This window comes from Coccinella septempunctata, chromosome 5 (assembly GCF_907165205.1).
Source record: "Coccinella septempunctata chromosome 5, icCocSept1.1, whole genome shotgun sequence".
NCBI lineage: Eukaryota > Metazoa > Arthropoda > Insecta > Coleoptera > Coccinellidae > Coccinella > Coccinella septempunctata.
The window spans coordinates 2,245,063-2,254,753 of record NC_058193.1 but is presented as its reverse complement, the minus strand read 5'-3'; the positions used below and the strand labels follow the sequence as shown (position 1 = coordinate 2,254,753).

Below are 9,691 nucleotides of genomic sequence, written 5' to 3'. Positions count from 1 at the left end.
ATGGGGCTTCGCAGCCAAGACCCACATCAAGAGAATACAGGCCACTGAGAATAAACTCCTTAGAATGGCGATGGACGTACCCTGGTTTGTAAGGAACAAACCAATCTACAAGGACTTGGAATGGGAACCAGTTACAGAATTTATGAAGAGAAAGGTGGAAAGGATATTCGACAAAGCCAAACAACATCCAAATGAGGATCTACGAAGATTAGTCGACTACGATCCAACGGAAGAAGCTAGAAGGTCAAGAACCTATCACCGAAGACCGAGAGATCAGTTAAGGATTTAAATGTAACCAAAGAAGAGCTTAACCTATAAAAGCTATAGGCAGCATACAACTATCAACACGACTATGATCGTGTGAGAGTCCAGAAACCATAAGAGTCAACTGGTTAATAGGCAAAATGCCCGGAACCTATGAAGAAGCAGTTAAGGGTTTTTAGTGGGTCTTGAGGTCAAATAGTGAGAATCCCCACACTGTTCCCCCTCAGGAGAGGGTGTGTTCGTCTGTTTTGCAGATTTTCTCCCTGCTCCACCAAAAAAAAAGGTCACTTCGCTTACGTTTAATTCGCCTGTTGTCACTTACGAGAACTTGCTGACTTACGATTAATTCCCTACGACTAGTGCCGTCCGCCGTAATCAATCAATCATTAAGTTTGATTAGAAGATTTCTTTTTAGTTTCGTTTTCAACATTCAGAATTTCAATTTTCCTTTATTTCTTATTCACTGTATTTGGGAGATTTCTTTCTGTTTTACACACTCCGTTTTTTTATATTTACTGTTGGAACTTCAGCTCCCATCTTCACCACTCCTATGCCACAGTCTGAGTTCCATCCCTACTTTCATTAAAGTACCCTGCTGGTGTGGATACCCGGGGGGGTACCGAAGGCACTTTGGGGTGGCTCACCCTTGCCTCATTTTCCTTTTTTTTTTATCTCGTTCCCGTGTTCACCCCTACAGTAAGGGAGGCACTCTGCTGGTGTGGAGACCCGGGGAGTGCCGAACGCGCCTAAGGGTGAGCCGTCGTAATTCTGTGTCGTCATTTTTCACCCCTTTACCTGCCTGAAGTCCGATATCTGTCCGTTAAGTGTGCGTCTTAGGTTCTGGCTGGCGAACAAGTCCGTAAACCCCCGTATAACGTTTGAGATCGGATCCTGTTTCATTCCGTCCGTTTTGCCCTGTAAATTCACTGATTTCGAGTCTTTCACTGTACGAATTTTATAATAGTGCCATTTATGTTTCCTTGTACGAGTCGACAAATATAATTTGTGTTCGTTGATTTTGACTTTCACTGGTTGTCGCTAACACCCCAGACACCGAGGAACCTTGTCTTCGGCTAGTAGCTACCAGGGTAAGTTTGCTATTTTTTCCTTAAAAAATAGCTGGCGCTCGAGTACACCGAGGAAAAGTCCTTACAATAGGTTATTATTTATTCGCTTCGGCATTCTATTCTAAATAAGGAAAAAAATTAACAGAATGCAACATTGATGTAAGACATTCGGTATTGACCGTGGTGGAATAGTCGTTCTTGAAAGTGGATGGCCGGGGGTGAACATCACTACAGTGTATAAATCGAGTTGATTTGATTGATTGATTTTATTTTAGCTTATAGCTTATGACTTTTTTTATTGATTTGGTGGTGAAAGATGGATCCTGCGAAAAAATAGATCGCTGGGATTATTAGTTCCCATTCTAAGTTCATTTAAGGTGATTAGGCTATATAAGGTGAATAGAAAAAAATAATAGGATAAGTATAATTGTAAATAAAACAATATAAGTGTACTTATTCAATGTATATTTGAAGCTTTCTTGGTTTATAGATCTGAAATATTGAAAGTTCTAATTTCCTTAATCAGCCTCAATGCGCACTTGCATTTCGATACATCCCAGTTTTTCTTTCGTTTTCAAGTCCAATATATTATCAACCATTTTTAGTGTTCCCTTCGGAACATCTCTGAATTTGAATTTACTAAAATCTAGTGGATGATCTTTTATTGAATATTCGCCCTGAAATATTACTTCAATTAAATGGGTGATCATGAATATTTCTGCTTAATATTCAGAGTGAAAAACACATCAGGGTTTGATGATGGAAGATTTTATAGAACTGAAAAGAAAAACGATACAAAATCCAGCTCTGTAGTTCTGTAATACAACAATGCAACTTTCCTAGAAATTCGATCTTGGCTTGTTGGCTGCTGGGGGGCTCTAAAGTATTTGTATACTATGTAGAATATGGCAGCATTTAATCTAGCGAAGAAATTCCGTTTTGATGTGGGATTTGTGTTACTCTGGCGAGATCAAACAAGATCGAAACGATGATCTACTTTTCCTGGTGGACCAATGAGGTGGTCTATCTTTCGGCATCCTGAGTGGTGGTAAATTACCACCACTACCACTGGTAGCTGGCTACTTCTAGCAGGTAGTAACATTTGAGGATATTTATATAAGCATGCGTTATGCATCTATAGTCCATTCAAGAATGATTGACATACCAGTATGTCTTGAAAATCCAGACGCAGCCTAATATCTGATCACAAAATATCTTCAATATATTCTGTAGTTTCACTCACAGAACAGGAATTTGCAAATATAACCTAGACAAGTATTTGAAATATTTGAATTCAGAGCATATTAATACGAATAAATTAAGAACATAAATAGCAGTACAAAATTCAAATTATCGTCGGTCAGTGCGTAGATTCACACATAATAGGACTATAGATCACTGTTTATTCACAATACCAACCTGAATTCCGCAAAACAAAATCTCAACTTTTGAGCTATTACCAACTTAAATTCGATTTTTCCTAGCCACCCGAGATGTCAATCATTCTTGAATAGACTATAAATATCATTATATTCATAATGCTTGAATTTCATTATACTTCATTAGTTTTTGAGGTTATTTTATGGCTACACTTCAATATCAATCTGGTTTCTGACGACTTAAGTACAGCTATGCTGCGGATTTCCAAGTTTGAAGTTTCCGACGTATGACATAATACACGCCCTCCTATGCTACACGGAATTTTCATTGTTGTATGAAAGAGAATCAGTCAATTCGATTCTGGTTCAGGTGGATCCCAGCCTTGTAGATCAACACCTGACTAATTAATAAAGAGCTTGGGTGGTTAGGGTACATAGCCAATTAATCTGAGCATACATTCAAACCCTCCATCCAATTAATCCAATAAAATATAACAATAAATCTCCCCGGAAAATCATGATTTTTTTTTGATAGGGTTGGAACATACTACTTACAGTATCATTGCGCGACTCTATTTTTTCAAATTCAATATACTCACTGCAGGTAATGGACAGGTTCCTGGGTTTATTCCAGCAGCTTTCTGCATGTCATAGCCGAAATCACCCATATAATTATGGAGAGAATTGCACCATGTTTCTTTTGCATTGATGAGAAATTTGAATTCACCATTATCCAATGTATAAATATCCACGTTATTCTGTAATTTTTCAAAATTATCATCATCTAAATTTTTTATAATGAGATTACGATATCAAAGTAATGGTAGAAAAGTGGGTAGGAATAAATACGTACAGGGTGGGCAAATTTCGATGTTTTAGCACTACAGCTTTTAAACCAGTGGAGATAGACAAAATCTGATACCCCATTCTCGGTCTCTTTTTCTGAGCAACTAACAAGAGTAGTTGTCATTTTTGTCCACCTTCTTTTGTTTTCGAGTTATAAGCGAAAATTGGAAAAATACGACTTCGAAATAAATTTATATCTGTAGTGCTAAAACATCGAAATTTGCCCACCCTGTACATGTATACTACTTCTGATTTCATATTATTTTATATAGCTGTTTTTTATTTCCTTAGCCAAAGATTTTCTTAATCATTTTATGTATCTATTTGTTTCTTGTTATTTCTGAGGCTGAAGATTTTCATAATTATTCTGTATATTTTTAATTTTTTTAGATTAATATTATATTCGAATATGGTCGATTCGTGCAAAATATGATGTATATTTTTTTGAAACTGTTCCTCTGAAGATGTCTATTGCAGTTGTTGGTGTAACATCAGGTGAAATATCTGAAAGTTCAAGGGGAAGAGCCGGGGAACTTCTAATAGTCATAATAGTCAGTATCCGGCTGTGTATTCTATATATTGAGAGCGATGAGAAAAGCAACCGTTAAAAAATAAAATTTATGCCAGCCGTAAATTCATACGAAATGGAAGGCTGTGTTAAGATTATGACAGAATACTGGTCAAAAAGTTAGATAGAAGAAGTTTAGTAGCAAAACGATTTTGAAAAAGTTTGAAGTAAACCGTTAATTATATCACAGGCTGGTTATTACAAGAAACCTCTGTCGACTCATAGGTTTTGGAAAATGTTGAAAATAGAGAAAGTCTAGTCGTTTTTGAGCATGAACGGTATACGGTATAGGGAAGGAGGTAACTAGAGAAAAGCCGAAGTTATTTGAAAATAAAGTCAGCGGAGAGAACGATCAATTCTTCGAGGAGTGTTAGGTTTTTTGTGGCTTTGCAGTATAGTGAATGAATGAATGAATCGCCGATTTGTGCCGTGGAAATTTTGGTGTTCGGAAATATCTCCGAACAAAAGTATCATCAAGTTCGAGCGACTATCACAGAAATAAGTACAAATTTTTATTTTTGTTTTGTTTTCTTTTCTCTCGTTTTGGGTACAGAGAAAAAAGACATCAGTCAAGGAAGGATTACGCTTACTGAAGAGATGAAAGAAATTTACTTCTATGAAGATGGTAACTTGCAGTTCAATAATTCATTTTGGAAAAAGAGAACAAAATGAATGAAGAATTGAGGAAGCAATGTGCAAGGAAGGACCAATCATGAAACTAAGTACAATGTAGAATTGAAAAAAAAAAGATAAAAAATAATTGTGAAAAAAATATGCTTGAAAATTTTAAGGAGGCAATTTTTTAACAGATGAAAGAAATTTAACGGACATAACCCTCTGAGAACTATTAACCGTAGATACATGTTTCTGATTTTACCCCTCATCAGTAGGGTGAAAAATAAGTGCACAGGTGAACAACACTTGGTGGAACATCGTGTCTACAGTTTATAGTTCTTAGAGGGTTATGTCCGTTAAATTTCTTCTATCTGTTTCAAACTGTTTCCTCATTATCCTACGTTTTGTCAATTTTTTAGTTACCTATATATATGAGATATATGAGAAAATACCAATTCATTCGAATTGGTACTCGATAAGTAGCTATAAAAGTCTTATTGATTAATCTGTTTCAAAGTATTTGTATTGAAAAAATAAATGTCGTATATCGATCTTTGAGTGTTAATTTCTGAAGAATTTTTCCCCTTTTTTTAAAACATTATTATTTTCTGTTTCTAGGTTGTATATTGTCTAATATCATCTGCACTTACTTCAACATTATCTCCTGTTTCTATGTCGGTTTTCAAAGTTCCTCCAGCTATTTGAATTCCTCCTTCTTCCCTTAAATGGCTGGTGAACTTGATTTTATAATTCGTGGCATCGCCACATTGTTCAATTTTTTCTACCACTACTTTGCACCTAACGACCTGAAATAAATTTTCATTTATGAAAGACTTTATAAGTAATATACTATCATACTATTTGTTCAATGTGCTGAACAAAATGTATGAAAGTGAAATCTCGCGTACTGGGTGTGAGGAGAAGGAGGGAATATTCAAAAGTTACTTGTTGTTTATTCAATTTCTGTGCTTCAGTGAAGGGTGTCCAGAAGGGCAAAAAAATTCGCATGAGAAAGACAATATTATCGGCTATGATAGTAACTAAATATTTCTTTTTAAACAATTTGCGATTCTATTATGAAATCAATTCTATTTCTTAACGTATTCAATACTGTAAGGCAATCATTTTCAGTCATAAAAGAATAATATATTATAAAAGATTAATAGATATCCATTGACCAATCTAGTGTTGTACAAGGTGTCTATATTCTATGCTCACTAAGAGCATCTCGAGAACCATGACACTTAGAGAGAAAATCTCAAGGTCTCTTTTTTCGAAATAATTGGATATTCTGATATCTAGCAGATCATAATTATACCTTTATTCGTTCTTGAGTTGCGGGGCGTTTCTGAAAAATAACTTTCAAATATTATATATACCTATCTTGGTTTATGTTGGAGATTAAAAAAATTCCAAAAATGTTTTATCAGATAGTAATTTGTATTTTATGTGATCGTAGAATCCGTTTGTATCAATTGAGATATAGAGGAGAGTCGGTGTTTTCGGAATGGAACACCCTATATTTTTCAACGCAGATTTTTTCGCCGCAGATTTGACGAAAAGCATCCCGTTACCGGTTTTTCAAAGATGTGACTCCTTTCAATGATATGTATTTAGTTTTTCGAATTGATTTTTCACATAAGACAATGGATTTCTCTATCCATTTCTTTTTTAAAATTTCTTGGCTGGCTGTTTCAACTAAAAAAAAAAGAAAACGAGGACATGCGCTCGATCGTTCAAATCAATTCATCCCTCTTTGCTTATAGCTTATTACCCGTTGCAGCTTCCTCTTCAAATGTGGAAAAAACCAACCTCATCGATATGAAAGGCACTGTATTTATACTGGAATTTTTCTTGATGGCAATATTACCTATGTTTTCAATTCATGCAGAAAGAACTTGCAGCTATTGCCTCTTCCTATTGCCCACTTCGTATGCTTCGTATACAATACTTATTATGTATCAATGTACCTTTTACGAATCTCTTGATTGAGACGTTACGATTCACGGCCTACGTTAAAAAACTTCTATGTTTTAATTATAGGGAGATACCTTGAATCCTGTAGAGTACCTCTACCAAAAATTAGACGTGTATATACGGGGAATTTGTCTAGGACAGCCTGTCAGAATAGTAATAAACCGATTACACACTGTATATTCATTATAATGAAAAAGCAGAATTCAAATGTTAAAACATCTCATCCCTATAATAAAAAAGGGTTGATAATCATCAATACCTAAACATCCTCAGCAGCAAAAGGTCTATGCATTTCTTTTTTGTAACAAAAAATTAGCGATACCAATTAAAAAAAGCTCAATTACTTTCCATCATGTACCTACCCATGGAGAGTGCGTGACAAACTTCCCTACAAGCTCAGCTCGTCAGAGGAGGCAAGAGAGGCTGCCTTCTCATAAAGCTCAGAGCTAAAATACATTAATTTCGGCATTTCCTTATTTTCAGAAAGTAATTTCTATATAAATTTTCCGAACACCTGAACTATTCGGATAAAAATTAGTTCATTTTTCGGTCCTCGGCTCATAAGAATCCAGTATAACAATCATACAATCAACATCCGCGTCGAATGTGAAAATTTCCTAGGACTGCCTATTCGGACGGAGGCTATTGGGCCTTTTTTTTGTCTATGATTGGGCCTTCTGCTTTCGTTGATAGTGTAACTAAAGAGTAACAACTCTCTGGTGTAACTCACGCATATGTTCTCTAGATTCACATATCTACTAGCCGAATAAGAATTCAGCAGACTCACTGTACCATCACAGATTACACAGTAGAGCTGTACCATATTCGCCCGTAAAATGTATCAGAGGAGGCACAGCTCCCCTGTTCTCCATCGATTCTTTCGTGCCGTCTTCGACTACATACAGGGTTGGGATAAAGTTTGGCACCAAATTAATATATTTAAAACGGAACGGACGGTAATTTTGAAATTTATTGTCAGGAGGTGAATGGCAAGCACTTCGAACATTGAAAATGATTTTTTTTAAATTATTTTCAATAAATTTTTTCTACTAGTAAAAGCCCTGTATTTCTTCTTTTTATAGATTTTCATCAAAAATACGTCATGAAAAGCAGAAAGAGTTATCTAATACAAAGTATTTCGTTTTATTTCTCACTATTGATACCAATAACAACGATTTTTTCATTTGAATGGATTTTTTCTCAAATGTACAAAAAGACTGAATTTCTTCTTTTTACAGATAATTTTTACATGGAACCCGATATGGACAGATCCTAAACAAGGTGCACTTTCAGAATCTGCAGAAATATACAGGGTGTCCCATTTAAATAAAAAAAAGTTTTGTCATTTCCGGTTTAACCGGAAGGATCTCATTAATGAAAATAAGCTCATCAGATGCATTGTGGTCCATTACACTCAGCTGCCAAATTTCAAAAATATCGCCCGTTTTGTTTTAAAGATATTAATTTGGTGCCAAACTTTATCCCAACCCTGTATATTCGCTTGATCTCCGGCTGTAGGGGCGTTGTCCGGCATAGTGTGTCATGATTTCAATTTGAATGTAACTGCTTCGTGGAGAACTCGAACTTTGGGAAATTTGTGATATTTTCTTGTTATACGTTAGGTTGTTTTGTTAGGGGTGAGTACGGATCAAAAAATGAAATGGATAGATTAGATGAAATGAAACGATGCGAGGATATTGTAGATTGGATTTTGATTAATAATTTCAGCCAATTGAATATTGAGAATAAACTGTACGTTGTTAAAACCTTAACAAGACCTCGAACACATTTAATTACCTATATACATTTAAATATTTGGAAATTTTGATTATCTCTTTATTCCATGGTAAGCTTTCGAGAACTTTTTTGCTTTCTTACTCAGGGCCACTACAATATGATGAAACAGAGATTACTGTAGTGGTAGTGAAATGCTAAATTCAATACAATATTCAGCTCCAACATCTTTTATAAAAATAATTAATTCAAGCATTGTTCTAATAAATACAAAATACCGAAAACATACAATTTGGGCATAACTTTTTACTCTCTATCATCCAAATATAACCTGACACAAAAATTACTCTCTCATTGGAAAATCGAATAATACTGATCTCCACCTAATAGTTTTTTTGACTTTCGCCAAAAAATCTACTCAATATCAACAGAATAATTCTATTTCAAACTGAAACATTTCGTTATTACTGTAAGTTGAACGCAAAATTAATATAACTCACACTGACAAAAATTCCAAGAACAGCTACAACAACTAACTGCTTCATTTTCGAAATATGAACTGATGTGCCGTGGACCCGCTGAAAACTATCGATATAGAAACATATTCATGTTTCTATATAGGTACCTACATAATCAGGAAATAATTGCCATTCAAAAAAATAATTATATTTGACTTTAATATTCTTTGCAATAAACAATCAAAGAATATCCATTTATGAAATTCACTCTAATTACTGATCTCTTTATTGATATTAATTTCATGGAGCATATCTTTTTATATTTTCCTTCATGGGCTGATAGGCCAACAAACATTGATAACAATTGCAGATCACTCTAATCAATTTAATGACCTTATGTCACTTTCAATAAAATAGTTTCGTTAAGAAAGTGGGAATTGATGGACAACTTCTTTGAATCAAGAATATCAAAGGGCAAGTACAGTGTGTTTTAGGTAAGCGGGTTACTGGTTTTTGTGAGTTATTCATAAAACCAATTTGAAAAGTGAACTTTCAATATGATGTAATTTCTCATGAGCATTTGTATTTTCACAGCTTTTCCAACTATGGTACATTTATGAGATAAAGTTGCCTCGGGTCGAATATTGAAGTTTTCGAATAGAGGAGATCGCTAGGATAGTTGTAGCTTTCCTGCAGAAAACATCTCAAGAAACGCCTCTGGATGATTTCGAGGGAACGCAAATGTGTTTTATAAACTTCACCCCAACCGATTATGCAGAAGTT

General features: G+C 34.9%; 1 protein-coding gene across 1 annotated transcript; it reads right to left on the bottom strand.

The window, feature by feature from the left end:
• Positions 1–1,779: 1,779 nt before the first annotated feature.
• Positions 1,780–9,054, bottom strand: LOC123313506. Its single transcript, XM_044898420.1, has 4 exons — positions 8,951–9,054; positions 5,390–5,545; positions 3,310–3,468; positions 1,780–2,008 (listed from the first exon to the last, which is right to left on the bottom strand). The coding sequence occupies exons 1-4, from the start codon at positions 8,993–8,995 to the stop codon at positions 1,850–1,852; spliced, it is 519 nt and encodes a 172-aa protein (XP_044754355.1). The 5' UTR covers positions 8,996–9,054; the 3' UTR covers positions 1,780–1,849.
• Positions 9,055–9,691: the final 637 nt, after the last annotated feature.

Excerpts from the sequence above, each read along its gene's own strand:
- LOC123313506 (XM_044898420.1), bottom strand. The coding sequence starts at position 8,995 with ATGAAGCAGTTAGTTGTTGTAGCTGTTCTTGGAATTTTTGTCAGT. Across the intron at positions 5,546-8,950 it reads TTCTTGGAATTTTTGTCAGT|GTCGTTAGGTGCAAAGTAGT; the intron begins GTGAGTTATATT and ends AATTTATTTCAG. Across the intron at positions 3,469-5,389 it reads AAACAGGAGATAATGTTGAA|AATAACGTGGATATTTATAC; the intron begins GTAAGTGCAGAT and ends GAAAAATTACAG.